Below are 19854 nucleotides of genomic sequence, written 5' to 3'. Positions count from 1 at the left end.
CAGTCAGTCTGGTTTTCAGAAGATCAACAATTAAGATACAAGTGTTATTTTTGTATAGACAAAGCTCTCTCTTACACCCAGTGGGGATAATTCTATAACAGGGTGCCAGCGTGTTGTCTATTCTATAAAGGAAAATATGTGTCTTCTTGTCTTTATATAATACTAGCATAGCAGATTTAATACGTGCCTATAATTAAGGTGGCAACTTCAACCTGCACCAAGCAGGGCGAAAAAAATGATAAAGGGGATGGGACAACTTTCCTAAGAGGAAAGGCTAAAGCGGCTAGGGCTCTTCAGCTAAGAGAAGAGAAGGCTGAAGGGAAATATGATAGAGGTCTATAAAATAATGAGCGGAATGGAAAGGGTAGATGTGAATCGCTTGTTTACTCTTTCCAAAAGTATTAGGACTAGGGGGCACACAATGAAGCTACAATGTAGTAAATTTAAAACGAATCAGAGAAAATATTTCTTCACTCAATGTGTAATTAAACTCTGGAATTCGTTGCCAGAGAATGTGGTAAAAACAGTTAGCAGGGTTTAAAAATGGTTTGGATAACTTCCTAAAAGAAAAAAGTCCATAAGCCATTATTAAAATTACTTGGGGAAAATCCACTGCTTATTTCTAGGATAAGCAGCATAAAAATCATTGTACTTTTTTAGGATCATGCCAGGCACTTGTGATCTGGATTGGCCACTGTTGGAAACAGGATGCTGGGCTTGATGGACCTGCGGTCTGTCCCAGTATGGCAATACTGATGTACTTATGATAATAAAATAATTACTTATATACAGCTATATATTTTATTAGTAAATCAACTGTTGACATACAACTGGTGCAGTGATGGAAGTACAAGTTGTCCACACTGATTGTTGATTTATGGCACTTGATGTTCTGAGCACTTTTTCCACACAATTTTTTTTTGTTTCTCCTTTTTTATTTAATTGTTTATGGTTCTTTAGAATGATCTACCCCTTAATTGCTTAATGAGCATTTATGCTAGCCATATAGCTGGTGTAAGTTCTCACACCTATATGCTGGAAACATGCATGTAACATGTGGAGGGGCATAATCAAACGCAAACGCCCATCTCCATGGGCGTTTATCTCAGAGAACGGGTCCATGAAGGGGCGGACCGAACCGTATTTTCGAAAAAAAATAGACGTCCATGTTTTATTCGACAATTTGTGAGCTGGGCGTTTTTGTTTTTCAGTGATAATGGAAAATGAAAGCGCCCAGCTCAAAAACGAATAAATCCAAGGCATTTGTTCGTGGGAGGGGCCAGGATTCGTAGTGCACTGGTCCCCCTCACATGCCAGGACACCAACCGGGCACCCTAGGGGGCACTTTTACAAAAACAAAAAAAAAGGTAAAAGAGCTCCCAGGTGCATAGCACCCTTCCCTTGTGTGTTGAGCCCCCCAAATCCCCCTCAAAACCCACTGCCCACAAGTCTACACCATTACTATAGCCCTAAGGGGTGAAGGGGGGCATCTACATGTGGGTACAGTGGGTTTGGGGGGGTTGGACAACTAATAAGCATTAAGCAGCACAATTGTAACAGGTAGGGGGGGATGGGCCTGGATCCACCTGCCTGAAGTCCACTGCACCCCCTAACAACTGCTCCAGGGACCTGCATTCTGTTGCCAGGGAGGTGGGTATGACATTTGAGGGTGAAAATAAAAAGTTGTGAAACATCATTTTTTGTGGTGGGAGGGGGTTAGTGACCACTGGGGGAGTCAGGGGAGGTCATCCCCGATTCCCACTCGTGGTAATCTGGTCATTTAGGGCACTTTTTGGGGCCTTATTCGTGAAAAAACAGGGTCCAGGAAAAGTGCCCTAAATTCTAGCTACAAACGCATACTTTTTTTCAATTATCGGCGAAAGGCGCCCATCTCTGTTCGGGTGATAACCACGCCTCCGACACGCCCCCGTCAACTTTGTACGCTTCCGCAATGGAGTGCAGTTGAAAACGTCCAAGTTCAGCTTTCGATTATACCGCGTTATTCGTTTTTGGGAGATAAACGCCTATCTCCCGATTTAGGTCGCAATATAGGCGTTTTTGTCTTTCGATTATAAGCTGGATAGTATTCTATAAGTTACGCATGTAAGTGTGAATCCCACCAACGCTCCACCCAGAGTCCACCCATCTCTCAAATATGTGCTAGTAAGAGATACATGAATTTACAGAATAGCATTTAGGAGGAATTTTGACATTTACACACCTTTGTGCACAGATACTTCTGTATATGCCATTATTCTAATAATTTATGTGCATAATTGGCATGTAGATGTTTGCATCCACTTTTTAGAATTACCCCTAATGTGTGAAAATTAATCTTATGCATATTCATTGTGACCCTTCTGAAAATTGGACTTTGGAGGGGGAAGAGCTAAAGGACTGAGATGAGAGTGACTGTTGTAAAGTGAATTAAACTCTTGGTTACAAGATTCATTGCAATTAACAAATTACAGGAAAAGTGAACCCTTGGAATGAAACGTCTGAGTCTATGTGCTTTTTTGCCAGTGAAAAATGCTGGCTTCAGTCAAATGAGTAAGGGAGGAGGAAAATAACAGTGATCATATATATCAAACTGGTGTGGAAAGTGATGCTGCCTCAGGCTTCATTCATCACAGAATACAGCGACAGCTGATTCAACAACAGCCAGGTCACTATGGCTAATTTCAGCTTCCTACATGCACCCCAGCTGTTTTCTGTCGCTCTTGAGAAATGTAAAATTTCTACAAGCTGGCAGAACAATACTGTCACACTGGCTGATTGGGGGAAATTATAATTGTTAGTCATAAAGCATAGAAGAGATTGAGCACAAAACCTTACAATGTTAACTCTTGTGTCAATGCTTATCTTGGGCTTGGAAGAAACAACTAGGTGCACACAAAAAAATTAGAAAATCAAAATGCAATCAGTGGTAGGAGTCAATAAAAAGCAAACAAACAAACAACAAAGTATAGAAGAAAAAATGCCAGGATCCACGCTAGAATGTTTATATATGTTTAATTTGATTGGAAGACATCAGTAAATTGTGTTAAGTCCTTATGGTTGTATCTAAATTGTATGCCATACAGATGGGCAGCACCTGTGTGGAATGATGCCTGAGGTACATTTAATCAAATCTGATTTAGAAAAGGAATCAGCTGACTTACTTTTGTTTTATTGGTCAGGTAATTTCCTCCTGTTCCTTTGGGCTTCCAACTCAGTTGAAAACCAGCCCTGTTGAGCTACACAGAACCATAAACCTTTACACAAAATTACCCAAGGTTTTCATCCTGTTTTTATATACATTCCCAAATCAGGCCAACAACAGTCCTTGCCCAGAACATAAAGTATGGCCCATAGGTGTCACCATTGAGTACTGACTGGGACTTCTGCCTCATCAATTCCAACCCTAGTAAGCCCCAGGTACAGGAATCTGGGCATTAACAGCAGGTATTCTGTATAGCAATGTACAGTTGTTGCCATGGAGCCAGCTGCAGTGGTCTTAGTCCTACTGACAAATGAACATTGCAAATACTTATTCATGAAATAACCATATTAAGTGTAGCTATGCAGTGTAGCTAAGGATGGCCCACGGGTGGCTACACAAGTTAATTTTAGGTGCCTGAGGCTATCAAAGTTTTCTTGAAACCATCTCCCCAAGCAAACAGAAGAGTGTAAGGGTCTCTTGCTGGCCAGCTACTTGATTAGAGTATATTCTTTGGACAAGCACACAAAAGGCCACTGTACAATAATAAACAAGGAAGGCTGGTTTGCATTAGAATACAACTCCCATTTATTTGATCTAAGTGCACAAAAATATACAATAGTAAAAAGCGGTATATCAAATCAATAAATCAAATCAAACAGTGCTATAAAAAAAGCAATAAAGCATGTAGTCCATAAAAGTAAAGTAAAGTAATGGCAAAAGGTGTCAAATTGGCTCAAAGTATTTACAGTACTCCATTTCCTTTGATGTGTGCTCTGTCTTCAAGCATCTCTTGTACCCATTCACTGCTGGATGGTTTTTGAATCCTTTTCACTACTTTGTAAGTGCCTTCTGACTTTTACTAGCCTCCCTTTTCTCCTCCTTTGTCTTACTGTAGGTATAGACAGTTTCTGTGGCATGGAATATACCCTAGTTTCCACTCCCCCCTCTCTTTCCACAGACAGTGCAGTTTCAAGGATCAAAAGAAGTCCCTTTCATACATAGCCTCTCTAGACTAGGTGAGCAGGATACACCCAGGACTGGGATCTACCCGCTGTGCTGGGACTGCTGCTTTTTAACATATTTATGAATGATCTAGAGATGGGAGTAACTAGTGAGGTAATTAAATTTGCTGACGACATAAAGTTATTCAAAGTTGTTAAATTGCAAGAGGATTGTAAAAATTTACAAAAGGACCTTACGAGACTAGGTATCCAAATGGTAGATGACGTTTAATGTGAGCAAGTGCAAAGTGATGCATGTGGGAAAGAGGAACCCGAATTATAGCTGTGTAATACAAGGTTCCATGCTAGGAGTCATAGACCAGGAAAGGGATCTAGGCATCATCGTTGATGATATGTTGAAACCGTCTGTTTAGTGTGTAGCGGTGGCTAAGAAAGCAAATAGAATGTTAGGTATAATTGGGAAAGGAATGGAAAAAAATGAGGATTATAATGCCTTTGTATTGCTCCATGCGACCGCACCTCAAATATTATGTGTAATTGCTCCAAGTGACCGTACCTCGAATATTGTGTGTAATTCTCATCACTGCATCTCAAAAAAGATATTGTGGAATTAGAAAAGGTATAGAGAAGGGCAACAAAATTGATAAAGAGGATGGGACGACTTCTCTATGAGGAAAGGCTAAAGCGGCTAGGGTTCTTCAGCTTGGAGAAAAGATGGCTGAGGGGAGATATGACAGAGGTCTATAAAATAATGAATGGAGTAGAACAGGTAGATGTGAATCGCTTGTTTACTCTTTCCAAAAATACTAAGACTAGGGGGCATGCAATGAAGCTACAAAGTAGTAAATTTAAAATGAATCAGAGAAAATATTTCTTCAGTCAACGTATAATTAAACTCTGGAATTTGTTGCCAGAGAATTTAGTAAAAGCAGTTAGCTTAGCGGGGTTTAAAAAAGGTTTGGCTAGCTTCCTAAAAGAAAAGTCCATAGACATAGTGAAAATCCATTGCTTATTTCCTAGATAAAATGTATTGTACTGTTCTGGGATCTTGCCAGGTACTTGTAACCTGGATTGACCACAGTTGGAAACAGGATGCTGGGCTTGATGGGCCTTCGGTCTGTCCCAGTATGGCAATACTTATGTATTTATGGGATCTACTCGCTATCACATAGCCTTTTAGCATGTACTTACACAGCATCAGGGTTCCAATTTTTTCCCTGATGCAAATGTGGAATTGGTAGTAGTTTGTCTCCCCTTTACTTCTTCATGAGGATAGGATGAGATCCCCCAATGATCCCTTGTTTCTCTCCATTAAGATACTGTAATAAGGATATTACTAAAATAGCAGAGATAGATTTTCTTTCCAGAGGCCCCGGGGGGAGGGATGTCCCTGCCAGTAGGCGGGAGAGATAGTTGGAGGCCTGCAAATCAGTCTCATGCATGTTCATTGTGGAAATCTTGAAAACTGACTGGGTTGTGGCCCTTAAGGACTGTGGTTCCCCACCCCTGTGCTATTGAGTTATTTCCCCAGAATAGATCGTTCCTTCACTGGTTTGGCATTACTCTAGAGCAGGAACCCAGAGCGTTTTTCCTTCTACATTGTGGCATTCTACTACATAAGCAATGAGAAAATGCTCCCAAGGTCAGTGGTTTCTGAATATATTGCCAGAACAGAGCTGCAAATTGCCCAGTTCCAGGAGGGAGACTTTTTGGCCAGTCCTGATTTTTAACTTACATGTCAAAGCAGTGCGGTATTTGTAGTCCTTGATTCTACCTACTGAACATAATGCGTAAGGATGAGGGTGTCAGAAATCCAGGATTGGCCTAAACTCTACCTCCTGGAACTGGGTAATTTGAAAGCTCAGCAAGAAGAAAGAGAGACATAAAAAAGTAGGCACTGGTTCTCAACCAAGTCCACTGGAGCAACCTAACTGGTCAGATTTTCAGACTACATGCTAAATATGCACTGTGATGTTTACATATATTGCTTCTTAAGAATCAGCTTGTTACATGCAAATATCTATAATGCACACTCATTAGAAAACCAGAATGGGTAACAGTTTTCTGTTCAACAGGATGGCCTAGTGCTGTTAGAACCTAAAATGATCCAATGGACTCAAATAAAAGTGTCCATGTAGCCTAGTTTTCTGTTTCGGAATAGTGGAAAACCGTGATAATGTGTGTGTGGTGTGTGTGTGTATGTATGATTCTGTAATTAGAGATAAACCTGTTACTCAGCCTGAATTATAGCTTTTCCAGGTATCCAATGAAGATTTTCCAGCCTATAGCTATGAATATCTTTGATTCTGTAGAGCAGTCTGGCATCAGCTGAAGCATGCCCCCTAATCAGGAAGGGATTCAACCACCTGCAAAGAAGTGAAATAGCTAGGCTCAGAGAGGTGCAGAGAGTGATAGTGTTAGGTCTTTCTTTCTCTCTACTGGTACTTTTGTTTGAGAAGAGAAACTAAGAGGCTTCCTGAATCCAAAGTGTTCTGTGGAACTGTACCGGGGTGAAGGGGAACTTCTGTAATACTATGTTTTCCTAGGCTAATTTGGGTTGTTTGATGAGAGAAAATGGAGTGTCCACTTTCTCTTCTCCAGTGATATGCAATCAGGGTCCAATGAATCCCCAGCCTTAACTAGCTTATTTATTTGTTTATTTACTGTGAATGGTAGTATTGATTTGTGAGGTGGGGATGATGGTGTGCTTAGTCATTGCTGCATGAGATGGCAGCTCTAATTAAAGTGTATTAGTACTTTTAATCAGGGGTGTAGCTACGGGTGGGCCTGGGTGGGCCCAGGCCCACCCAATCTCGGCCTGGGCCCACCCAGTCTTTTGGGACCCTCACCTACCACGACGACGATGACGACTTCGTTTTTTTGCCCGCAGCGGCCAGCGGACGTAAAAGCAGCAAGTAGCGAGCCAGTCTCGACTCCGCGTCCTTCGCTTCCTGCCCTCTCAGCGTCCCGCCCGCCTGAAAGGAAATGACATCAGAGGAAGGCGGGACGGCACAGAGAGAGGGCAGGAAGCGAAGGACTGAGTCGAGACTGGCTCGCTGCTTGCTGCTTTTACGCTGCAACTTCGGGAGAGGAAGTGAGCCAGCCAGAAAGAAGCGATTTGCTTTCCACTCCTCCGCGCAGCCATCGCCGTTCGCTCAAAACACAGGGCAAGCAAACCTGTGAGCTGCTGCATCCATGTTGTCGTTCTTTTGAGGGGGGGGCAGGGGAGATGCCAGATAGAATGGGGAAGGGGATTGAAATAAACAGGATGGGCAGGGGAGAGATGAGAATTGCCAGACAACAGGGATTGATGGAGGGGGCAAGGCAGAGAGGAAATTTGCTGGAGATGGATGGAGGAGAAGGCAGGGGAGAATGGAGAGGTGCTGGACGGAGCGGAGGGCAGGGGAAGGGGAAGGAGGAGAATTGCTGGACATGGCTAGATGGAGGGAAAAGGGGAGAGAGGAAATTGGCTGGGTATGGTTGGATGGAGGAGAGGGCAGGGGAGAATGGAGAGTTGCTGGACGGAACGGAGGGCAGTGGAAGGAGGAGAATTGCTGGACATGGCTAGATGGAGGGAAAAGGGGAGAGAGGAAATTGGCTGGAGATGGATGGATGGAGGGGAGGGCAGAGGAGAGAGGAGAATTGCTGGACGGAGCAGAGGGCAGGGGAAGGAGGAGAATTGCTGGACATGGATGGATGGAGGGAAAAGGGGAGAGAGGAAATTTGCTGGGTATGGATGGATGGAGGGGAGGGGAGGGCAGAGAAGAGAGGAGAATTGTTGAACATGGATGGATGAATGCAGGGGACAGAGGACATTTGCTGGATATGGGTGGATGGAGGAGAGAGCAGGGGAGAATGGAGAGTTGCTGGATGGATGGAGGGAAGGGAGAGAAGTCAGGGAGGAGATGCACATGGACGGAGGGGAGGGAAGAGAGGAGAAATGCTGGACATGGATGGAGTGGAGGGCAGGGAAGAGAAGGAAAAATGTTGGACAAGGATGGAGGGGAGGGAAGACAGAGGAAGTAGAAGCACATGGATGGAGGGGAGTAAGGAGAAATGCTGGATATGGATCAAGGGGAAACTGCTGAGTTTAAGGGCTGGTGTGGAACACGTTGAGGGCAGATACTGAAACTCGATTAAGGTTAGGGACAGGGCTACAGATGGTAGACAGGACACATAGGACACAGGAGGATGGTGGACATGGTGAGAGAAAAAATATCAGATGGAAAGAAGACACTGCATGAAACAGAAGACACTGGGACCAAAGCAAATAGATCAGACAACAAAGGTAGAAAAAAGTATTTTATTCAGAATTTATTAATTGGAATATGTCAGCTTTTGGAAATGTACATCTGTGATATTTTGCATGTAAGTTTCAATTTTTCTGGTATTGCTGCATGCTGAGTCTGACTTCTTGAGTTAACTTTCCAGTTCAGTATTTTGCCTTCATATTTTTTGATTTCTAGTTCCTTATGTCATGTCTGTTGTGTCATGTGTTTTTCATGTGTGATCAAGGTGCAGTATTCTGCTAGCGTGTAGTATTTGCAGCCCTTTTTGTTTTGCTTTTTTTTTTCACGAGGTAGTGTATTGGTGTTTTAGAGCCTAGTGTAATTACAGTTCTGCCTTTTCAAGCATAAGGTTGTAGCTCGTCCTGTCCTTGGAATTAGTGCTGTTATGGTTTAGTAAGGATATGAGTGTGTTTTTGCACAAGTTTGTGTATAGCATTTTGCAGTGGAGAGATTGTGGGATAATGTAATTATATTTAAAAATATCAATTTTTCCATTAAGTATGTATGTGGTTATACTGATGCAGGGCAGCTGTTGGGCATCAAGTGAATTCTAAGGCATTATTTTGTAGGATCCCAAGAGACGCTACTCAAACTTAGACAGTGCGTGCCCACCCATATTAGCTCTGGGCCCACCCAAAATCTCAGGTCTGGCTACGCCACTGCTTTTAATTAGGACTATATTGCAAGTTTATTATAAACATTTGGGCATTCTTTCCCATGCCCCAATGCCCCAGCAAGTTTGAAAGAAGACAGATGATTTTCAGGGTTAGACATAAGGGAAAAAGTATTTTATAAAAGTGGGTTCTGTGAATCAGTAACTGTAACACTCATAGAAACTGGCTGGTTTGCAAAGAAATACTTTCAACCAAGGACTACAATAGCAAAGTACACAATGAAAAAAAAAAGGCAAAAGCTAAATAATCTCCAACCAGCAAAGCATATATATTAATTGCTGCTTGATAGGAAAACACCTCCTCCCCCCAATTCCCCCCCATTCCCACCTCAACACTGAAGAAAACAATAGGAAACTAACAGGATTGCTTAATGCACTCAAAATTTAAATTTCAAAATTATTCAATACTACCAAGCAAACTCGTGCAGTAAGAGTATTCACAGGTCTTAAGGAATCGCCTCTTAAACAAGGAGGAATGTGAACGATTACAGGAGGACCTTGCGAGACTGGGAGAATGGGCGTGCAAGTGGCAGATGAAGTTCAATGTTGACAAGTGCAAAGTGATGCATGTGGGTAAGAGGAACCCGAATTATAGCTACGTCTTGCAAGGTTCCGCGTTAGGAGTTACGGATCAAGAAAGGGATCTGGGTGTCGTCGTCGATGATACGCTGAAACCTTCTGCTCAGTGTGCTGCTGCGGCTAGGAAAGCGAATAGAATGTTGGGTGTTATTAGGAAGGGTATGGAGTCCAGGTGTGCGGATGTTATAATGCCGTTGTATCGCTCCATGGTGCGACCGCACCTGGAGTATTGTGTTCAGTACTGGTCTCCGTATCTCAAAAAAGATATAGTAGAATTGGAAAAGGTACAGCGAAGGGCGACGAAAATGATAGTGGGGATGGGACGACTTTCCTATGAAGAGAGGCTGAGAAGGCTAGGGCTTTTCAGCTTGGAGAAGAGACGGCTGAGGGGAGATATGATAGAAGTGTATAAAATAATGAGTGGAATGGATCGGGTGGATGTGAAGCGACTGTTCACGCTATCCAAAAATACTAGGACTAGAGGGCATGAGTTGAAGCTACAGTGTGGTAAATTTAAAACGAATCGGAGAAAATTTTTCTTCACCCAACGTGTAATTAGACTCTGGAATTCATTGCCGGAGAACGTGGTACGGGCGGTTAGCTTGACGGAGTTTAAAAAGGGGTTAGATAGATTCCTAAAGGACAAGTCCATAGACCGCTATTAAATGGACTTGGAAAAATTCCGCATTTTTAGGTATAACTTGTCTGGAATGTTTTTACGTTTGGGGAGCGTGCCAGGTGCCCTTGACCTGGATTGGCCACTGTCGGTGACAGGATGCTGGGCTAGATGGACCTTTGGTCTTTCCCAGTATGGCACTACTTATGTACTTATATCAACAGACAAACACTCCATCTACAAGAGCTCCTCTACTGCATCAAAATGGGAGCCTCTGGATGAACACATTGAATCAATATACAGCGCTTGGCAATTAATGATTGCTTTACACAAAAACAGACTCGAAACTTGGGTCCACTCTCAGATCATAGTGACAACATCCAGTAGACAAACCTGAGGCGTTGCTTGCCAATGACTGGCAATATTATGTAGTTTTAATCCTGGAAACCCAGACCCCCCTCTCTACAAGACAAACTGAACTAGAACAAAGAGGATCAGGGCTTCTTGTTAGACCACAAGAACTTTTGGAGGAGCCTGTTCCAGGTACTCAAATCTTTTTCTTTCAAAAACAATGGCAAACCATTTTGGTAAAATAATCATATTCAACAGATAGATTCTACCCCATAAAGAAATCTGGAGCAAGCTCCAATGTCCACAAAGCCTCCCAGTCTCCTCCAAAAGAGGCGCTATATTAATATGGTGCAAATAAGACAAATTTCTGGGTATAGATAGACCCAAATATTTTAGAGAGTGACTTGCCCAATGGAGAGGAAAACCTCCTTTCCAGTGAGTTGCCAAATCCTCAGATAAACTAAGGGCTTGGGGCTTATTCATATTTATTCATAGTCCCGAAGCTTGGCCAAACTCCAGAAGGAGGTCTACTACCCGAGGTAGAGAAGACTGAGGCTCCGTGAATGCTGCTAATAAATCATCAGCAAACAGAGCTATAGTAAAAGTCTGATTGCCCACCAGGATCCCCTTTGATATACTCCTGAAGGTGGGCAATGAAAAAAAATTGGGGGGATAAGGGGCACCCCTGTCGGGTACCCCTTTGCATGTCAAAAGGTGCAGAAAGAACTCCATTTAAAAATATTTGGGTCCAGGGTTCACAATAAAGGAGATGCACCATGGAGAGAAATTGCCCTTGAAAACCAAATGTATGCAAAACGTCCCACAAATATGGCCAAGAAACATGGTCAAAAGCTTTCTCCTATGTCAAAATTCACTAAAATAGTATTACTACTACTACTACTACTACTTATCATTTCTATAGCGCTACTAGACGTACGCAGCACTGTACACTTGAACATAGCACCTGTTCCCTCTGTTTGTATAGATGAAATTGAACAGTCTGCAAACATTACTCACTACATTCTGATCTTTAATGAAGCCTGCCTGAGTATATCTGGGTTTTAAAAAGGTTTGGACACGTTCCTAAAGGAACAGTCTATAGTTTGCTATTGAGATAGACATGGGGAAACCACTGCTTGCCCCGGGATTGGTAGCATGGAATGCTGCTACTATTTGGGTTTTTACCAGGTACTTGTGACCTGGATTGTCCACTGTTGGAAGCAAGATACTAGGCTAGATGGACCATTGGCCTCACCCTGTAGGGTTTTTTTATGTTCTTATAAAAGACACAGCAATTTGGTACAGCAATTATTGAAGAAAGTTAATTTAACCCATAGAGCCAATGTTTTTCCTGATGGATTTACTGCAAGGGTCTGAAATATTGGAACTATGGACAAATGAAACATTTCCGGTATTAACTAACTGGTGGGGGCAGTATCAAAGATTTTCTAATCAAATACAACTGTACTGTATTTAAGCACTCATGAATACATTTCAATAAATGAGAAAGTTGGTAGGAAAGCTGATTTCTTTATAATATTTTGTATGGTAGAGGGAGGAAGAGTTTTGCTTTATATGATACTCAGTACAGTGTGTGGTAGAGGAAAGGTTGGTAAGGTGGTTATGCCAGCAGAAAGAGGTGTGAAAGAGAATATTATGAGGTATATATTCTGAATTCCCTACCATGGATACCACTTTCTAATGTTCCAGGACTTTGCTGCACAGAACTTCATTTATCTTGCTGAGGCAGGCTGTGATGTGTTATACTGCTGAAACCTTAATCAGGTTCCTTCTACTGGGGAGCCACCCCCATGCTGCTTACAAAGTCCCATAAATAAGGGTACAGGTGCCCATCACCCTTCCACTTTCTTGCAGTAGCTCTCTCCCTCAACAATCTAACTCTAAAGCAGGGGTTCTCAACCCCAGTTCTCAGGATGCACCCAGCCAGTTGGGTTTTCAGAAAATCAACAGTGTATATGCATTGAAACATAGAAACATGATGGCAGATAAAGGCCATATGACCCATCCAGTCTGCCCATCCTCTGTAACCCCTGATTCTTTCTGTTCCTAAGCGATCCGACATGCTTATCCCATGCCTTTTTAAATTCTGGAACAGTCCTCGACTCCATCACCTCCACTGGGAGGCCATTCCACGCCTCCACCACAGTGGCGTAGCCAGACTGCCAATTTTGGGTGGGCCTGAACCCAAAGTGGGTGGGCACAAAATTTTCTCTGTACCCCCCCACCCCCAGCAAAATTTAGTCACACTCAGATGCATTTGTCACACAGGGTAAAGTGCTGCTTTTCAGTGCATCCGATTTCAGACAATTTACTAATCCTTTTCAGTGAGCTTTCAGAGGCCAAAACCTCCTGCCTCAGGTCAGTATAATGCTGTTACGGTATCCTCTCCTGACCTAAGGAAGGAAGTATTGGTCTCTGAAACTTTATTAACACCATATTACTTTATCCTAAATTAAAAATAAAATTATTTTCTTTACCTTTGTTGTATGGCCATTTACTTTGTCTCATTGTGTCTCTAGATTCTGCTTTCTTTCGTTTAACTCTTCTGCCAGGGTTTCCTGGCCATTTGTCATTTTTCTCTCCTTTTTCTTTGCTTTCTTCAATATTTTTCTGCCTCTCTCTGTGTCCAGATTTAATTCATTCTTACTATCCATTCTTTAATTTCCTTCATCTACTTATGGCTTTTCATCTTTTTCTCACCCTTGTTCTCCCCATACCCCTTCCTCTTATTCTCCAATCTTTCACTACTCCCCCTTTCCATGCAGCAGCTCTCCTCTTTCTCTCCCCATCCTTCCAGTGTCTCCCCTCTCTCTCCCCATCCTCCAATAGTCTCCCCTCTTTCTTTCTGCATCCTTCCATCCAGTGTCACCTCTTTCTCCCTACCCTTCCATCCAGCGTCTTCCCTCTTTCTCTCCCCATCCTTCTACCCATCTACCCTCTCTCCTGATCCTTCCATCTAATGTCTCTCTCCCTCCTTCTAACCAGTGTCTATCTCTCTACCCTTTTCTGTTCAGTGTCCCTTCTCTCTCCACATCCTTCCAGTCTCTCCCCTTTCTCTCTGCATCCTTCCATCCAGTGTCTCTCTCCCCACCCATCCGTTTTCCCTGTTTCTCTGCCATCCTTCCATCTGTTTTCCCTCTTTCTCTGCCATCCTTCCATCTTCTTCCATCTCTGTACCTCTATCTTCCTCCATGTTTAGTATCTCCTTTTCTCTGTGTCCCTATATTACTCTGTCCATCTTCTCCCCTCTCTTTGTCCCCAGTGCCAATATATTTCTACCCTCTCTGACCCTACCCCATCCAGCTTCTCTCCTTCTCACTCCCTCCTCTTTCCAGCATCTGGTTTGGTTGCTTGATTTCCTGCCTCCCTCCCTCAAGCTGTAGGTTTAATATTCCCTTTTCCTTCATCTCCTTGGTCTGGTATCTCTGTTTCCCTTCCCTCCCTCCTTGTGCTGTACCAGCAGTTCTCTCCCTTCCCTCCAGTTCTCCTCCCATGTCCAGCAGCTCTCTCCCTTCCATCCAGATCCCCTCCTCCTCTTCCTCCCACATCTAACAGCTCTCTCCCTTCCACCCAGATCCCCTCCTCCTCTTCCTTCAGCAGCTCTCTCCCTTCCATTGTCCCCTCCTTCTCTTCCTCCCATATCCAGCAGCTCTTTCCCTTCCCTCCAGTCCCTTCCTCCTCTTCCTCCCTTGTCCAGCAGCTCTCCAACCCCTTCCTCCTCTCCCTCCCATGTCCAGCAGCTCTCTCCCTTCCATTCAGTCCCCTCCTCCCCTTCCTTCAGCAGCTCTCTCCCTTCCGTCGTCCCCTCCTCCTCTTCCTCCCATGTCCAGGAGCTCTCCCCCTTTCCACCAGTCCCTTCTTCCTCTTCCTAGCTTGTCCAGCAGCTCTCCAGCCCCTTCCTCCTCTCCCTCCCATGTCCAGCAGCTCTCTCCCTTCCATTCAGTCCCCTCCTCCCCTTCCTTCAGCAGCTCTCTCCCTTCCATCGTCCCCTCCTTCTCTTCCTCCCATGTCCAGCAGCTCTCTCCCTTCCCTCCAGTCCCTTCCTCCTCTTCCTCCCTTGTCCAGCAGCTCTCCAACCCCTTCCTCCTCTCCCTCCCATGTCTACCAGCTCTCTCCCTTCCCTCCCTCTTCCAGAAGCTCTCCAGCCCCTTCCTCCCACCTCCAGCAGCTCTCTTCCTTCCCAGTTCCCTCTAATCCCCTTCCTCCTACAAGTCTGACTGTCTCTGGCAAAAGTATCCCTTCCCCCCCAGCCAACAAACCACAAATCCAGCACTTGCCCTCCAGGCCCACCCATCCAAATCCTTCATCGCTGTCGCTGCCTTTTCTCCCGCGGCTTCCGGGAGGCAGCGATCAGCGTTACCTGTAGTGCCTGCCCTAAAATTATGCTTCTTTTCTCCCCAGGCTTCGCCCCGCTCGTTTCTTCGCTCGTCGGCAGCGCTACGCTGCGCTGCTATTCAAACAGGCAGCTCCGCTCCTCTCTGCCGCGTCCATCCGGCCCTACTAAACAGGAAGTGCATCAGAGGGCCGGATGGACGTGGCAGAGAGGAGCGGAGCTGCCTGTTTGAATAGCAGCGCAGCGTAGCGCTGCCGACGAGCGAAGAAACGAGCGTGGCGAAGCCTGGGGAGAAAAGAAGCATAATTTCAGGGCAGGCACTACAGGTAACGCTGATCGCTGCCTCCCGGAAGCAGCAGGAGAAAAGGCAGCAACAACGATGAAGGATTTGGATGGGTGGGCCTGGAGGGCAAGTGGGTGGGCCTGGGCCCGTCCAGGCCCACCCGTGGCTACGCCCCTGCTCCACCACCCTTTCTGTGAAATAATATTTCCTTAGGTTACTCCTAAGCCTATTCCCTCTTAACCTTGTCATATGCCCCCTTATTCCAGAGCTCTCCTTCATTTGAAAAAGGCTCTCTTCCTGTGCATAAATGCCCTTGAGATATTTAAACGTCTCTATCATGTCTCCTCTCTCCCTCCTCTCTTCCAGCATATAAATGTTGAGGTTCATAAGCCTGTCCCTATAATTTTTGCGTTCAAGACCGCTTACCAATTTAAGAGAGGTTTGTGTGTACTGCCTCCATTATATGCAATATCTCGAGCCTATTAATTGTGGATATCTTCAAAACTTAACTTGTCAGGTTGAGAACCATAATTAATGCTAAATATGGTCGCCTACTGAATCAGTTTTGCCCCACAGAGTTGATCCAGTCCTAGAGTTACTCCATTGCTTGCAGAGACTTGTTGTTCTGATTTTTCCATTGCATTCTATAAGAAAAACAAGACTACGAGTCCCTACATGCAGTGGGATAAACTCTGGACTGGAGCAACTCTGTCATGGCAACCTTAACACTAACCCCTGGATTCTATATAGATCACCTAAATTTGGGCACCTAGGGCAGATGTGCATGCAAATTAATTAGTTAATGATGCATCATCAATCAATAATTGGAGTTAATTGGCATTTTGGATTTGCATCATATCTGCCCTCATTGCTATTTTATAACATCCACGCCTTAATTTTCATAGCGCACAATTCAAAAGGGGGTGTAGCTGTGGAAGGAGTATGAACTAATCAGGGGCATTCCCAGAAGTTAGGTACAGTGTTACAGAATAATGTTATAACCATGCCTGAGTTGGGCACCAGCTTTACACCAGATTTCAGCAGGCATAAGTCCAGAGCCCATTGTTAGATGTGAGATCCGCACATAGAGGCAGATGCAGCAACCAAACGTAAAAAAATCAAAATCGTTAAAGTCCCTAACGATTTTTAAAAAACGAAGAATGCACCAAAAAAAAAAGTCACACATGCTCAGATCAGTATTCAAACGTACAATGTATCAAAGAATCACAATACACATCGGTAATCGGCCCCTAAATCATGGGCAGAGCAGCCAAGCGTTTTGCTGGCTGCTCTGCGCATGCTGCAAATGTAAAACAAACAAAAAAAAGCCACAACACATACACGTGGCTACCCGGTCAGCAAAATCCAAAAACAAAGGATCGGGAGGGGCAAGGGCGCTCATCAGGAGCGTCCTGTATGGACGGCCTTGCCCCCCCCCCCGCTGCTCCCCACTTTCCGCCGCTCCCCCCCCCCCCGAAAAAGCAAAATGCTAGCTGCCCCGGTCCCCCTCCCTTCCTGTTCCTGTGTTCTGCAGAGCTAACTCCGCCTCCCGTCATTCTTTCGCCCCGTGCCCCACCCCCGCTGCCCCCCCTGAGGTCGACTACGCCGCTCCCCCCCTCCACCGAGACCCCCCTCCCTATTAACGACCCGAGCAGCGCCTCTCACCTCTTTCAGAAGCGCTGCACGGGCAGGAAGATCTATTGTGTTGGTTGTAGAGTCTCCATGACGTCTCTTCTTCCCTGGCCTAGGCCCCGCCTCCTTCTGACATAAGGAGGCGGGGCCTGGGCCAGGGAAGAAGAGACGTCATGGAGACTCTACAACCAACACAATAGATCTTCCTGTCCGTGCAGCGCTTCTGAAAGAGGTGAGAGGCGCTGCTCGGGTCGTTAATAGGGAGGGGGGTCTCGGTGGAGGGGGGGAGCAGCGTAGTCGACCTCAGGGGGGGCAGCGGGGGCAGGGCACGGTGCGAAAGAATGATGGGAGGCGGAGTTAGCTCTGCAGAACACAGGAACAGGAAGGGAGGGGGACCGGGGCAGCTAGCATTTTGCTTTTTCGGGGGGGGGGGGAGCGGCGGAAAGTGGGGAGCAGCGGGGGGGGGGCAAGGCCGTCCATACAGGACGCTCCTGATGAGCGCCCTTGCCCCCTCCCGATCCTTTTTTAATTTTTTTTATTTGATGTGTTTTCTGACGTCCTTTGGACCAATCACAGCGCTTTTAGCTCTGCTAATTCGCTGGGATTGGCTCAAAGTTTGTTTATTTTTTCACTTAATGATTTTTCCTGGCACAGAGCTGTCCCTAACGAGAGGTCCAGACCTCTCGTAGATTTCCTGCCTTTTTCCTGCGTAAAGGCAATCGGAAAAGGTTAGTGCATGTCGTTTCAATGGGGTTTTCACACTAATTGCTCATCTCCATTCCGTTTTCGTTAGCTGCTGGCTTCCTCGGTAAAAGCCCTTGATGCATGCAACGGATCAAATTTTCCTCGTTGGAGGGTCATTAAAGGCTCATTTAGCTTTAGTGCATCTGCCTCTAAGCTAGTATTCTGCAAAGGGCATTCGCCGTTTACATAATAATAGTTTGATACAGATCTTTTCGGCTCCTAACTTTGGGTAACTTTTACTGAATCCTGCTGGAGAAAATCATTTATGCTAACAAGGTTTTGTGATATTATGGACAAAAAGATCGGAAAGTAACTGGAGGGTTTTACAAGTGGATATATTTTAAGGATAGCGAAAATGTCATTGTTATATATCTCCTTTTTTATCATTGGGATCCTAATCTTTGCTTCATTTATTCAATGGATCTATACTAACACCATCACCCCCCAACCCTCAGAGCCACAACTCTAGTAAGTTGGAGTGGACTCCCCTTGTTTTTGAAAGTAATGACACAGTGCACACAGACAGTTCCTCTCTCCTGCCTAAAGAAAGCCATGTGACAAATACCTCACATGGAGAATCCTCTCTGAGCACTGGTTCACGCTCACCACAAAGTAAGCTTCAGGGTGAATTCGCAGCATAACCCAGAGGGAAGTACTTGGTGATACAGCCTCTTGCAGGAGCATGACTGCAGCAATGGGCTGCAAGAACTGCAGTAGATAATTGTGCTACCCACCAGGACTGAATTACAAGCTTGGAAGCGGAGCTCAGGGTCAGGACACGGTGGCTGAACAGACTAATAGAATTTCTGACCATAACATAACCGGTAGCTTATTGGTGCTTAACTGAGTTTCTTATCTAAGAAAGTGAGGCCATGGAGAGCTTCCTCCCCCTTCAGGCCTTGCATGTCTGAGAAAGCAAACTGGAACCATAAATCATTAGGATGCTCTGGAGAGAGAGTAATCAACTGGGAAACATCATTTGCTCTAAAGCTTTTGCTGCTGGGATACAATCTGCAGTGACCATCTCTGCAGAAGGGAATAGATGTATATTATATTCATTACAGCAGAGGTTCTTAACCCAGTTGTCAGGACACACCGAGCCAGTCTGGTGTTCAAGATATCTACAATGAATATGCATGAGAGAATTTTGCAGGCAGTGCTTCAAATTGTTTGCAAATCTATATCATGCATATTTATTACGAGTATCCTGAAAACATGACTGGCTTGAGAACCCCTGCACTACAGAATGATAGGAACAGGACTTTTCTGTTATTTGTGCTTTTTACTGACACTTGATGAAGGAATCAGAAAATTGTTTCCCCTCCAACTTCTGGTGCCTGTATCATATCTCTCCTTATCTTCTCCCCCCCCCCCCTTACCAACCTTACTGGGAGATCAGTATGGGTTACCACTGACTGTCCCCTTTCTCTCTAAGGGAAGAAGCGATGCTATCGACTTACTTTGAAACCATTGATGACCTCCTCTCCTCCTTTGGGCCAGTCCGGGACTGCTCTCGCAACAACGGAGGTTGCACCCGCAACTTCAAATGCGTGTCGGACCGGAAGATTGATTCTACAGGTTGTGTGGTATGTATGCCCTAGGGGAAAGACTCCTGGCAATCACCTATGAGCGTCTGGTTTTTTTCCCCTCTGATCATCATTTTGGGTTACCTGCCACTTGTTATGGTTCTGTGATAGAGTAAAGTAAGGGGAGGCAAATGAGCAACAAGATGGTGGAAGAGGGTCCTCATTTATTTAGTTATTTCACAGTCTACATACTGCTCTATGACAAATTCTAGGTGGCTCACAGTCTACTACTTAATTAAAATACTTACATCACAACATAAAATCTCTTCTCAAGACTCCAACTAGCCAGTAATCAACTTTCAATATCCCTCAACCAATCATCTCCAAATTAAAAACCTCCTTAAACAGAAATGCTTTTAATTGCTTCCGGAACTGTACATAGCTGTGATCAAGGCACGTTTGGAGGACCCAGGGAAAGGGGATGAGAAATGTGGGAGAGACACTGGAATCATGGAGGGTGAGGGAGAGAGAGAGAGAAACTCTGAACGTCTGCACATGGGGGTGGGGAGAGAGACAGAGAAACTCTGAACTTCGGAACATGAGGGGTGGGGAGAGAGAGAGAGAGAGGGAGACAGAGATGCTA

At 44.8% G+C, this 19854-nt stretch overlaps 1 protein-coding gene across 1 annotated transcript in view; it reads left to right on the top strand.

Annotated features, from left to right (window-relative positions):
• Nucleotides 1-19854, top strand: part of ASTN2 (astrotactin 2) — a 1362231-nt gene that overhangs the window by 440210 nt on the left and 902167 nt on the right. Inside the window, exon 7 of the mRNA XM_030207206.1 lies at nucleotides 19121-19271. Coding sequence (XP_030063066.1) covers nucleotides 19121-19271 — 151 coding nt within the window. The remainder of the gene's footprint in view (nucleotides 1-19120; nucleotides 19272-19854) is intronic.

This window comes from Microcaecilia unicolor, chromosome 6 (assembly GCF_901765095.1).
Source record: "Microcaecilia unicolor chromosome 6, aMicUni1.1, whole genome shotgun sequence".
Lineage (NCBI taxonomy): Eukaryota > Metazoa > Chordata > Amphibia > Gymnophiona > Siphonopidae > Microcaecilia > Microcaecilia unicolor.
This window is presented reverse-complemented; position numbering and strand designations above follow the sequence as displayed.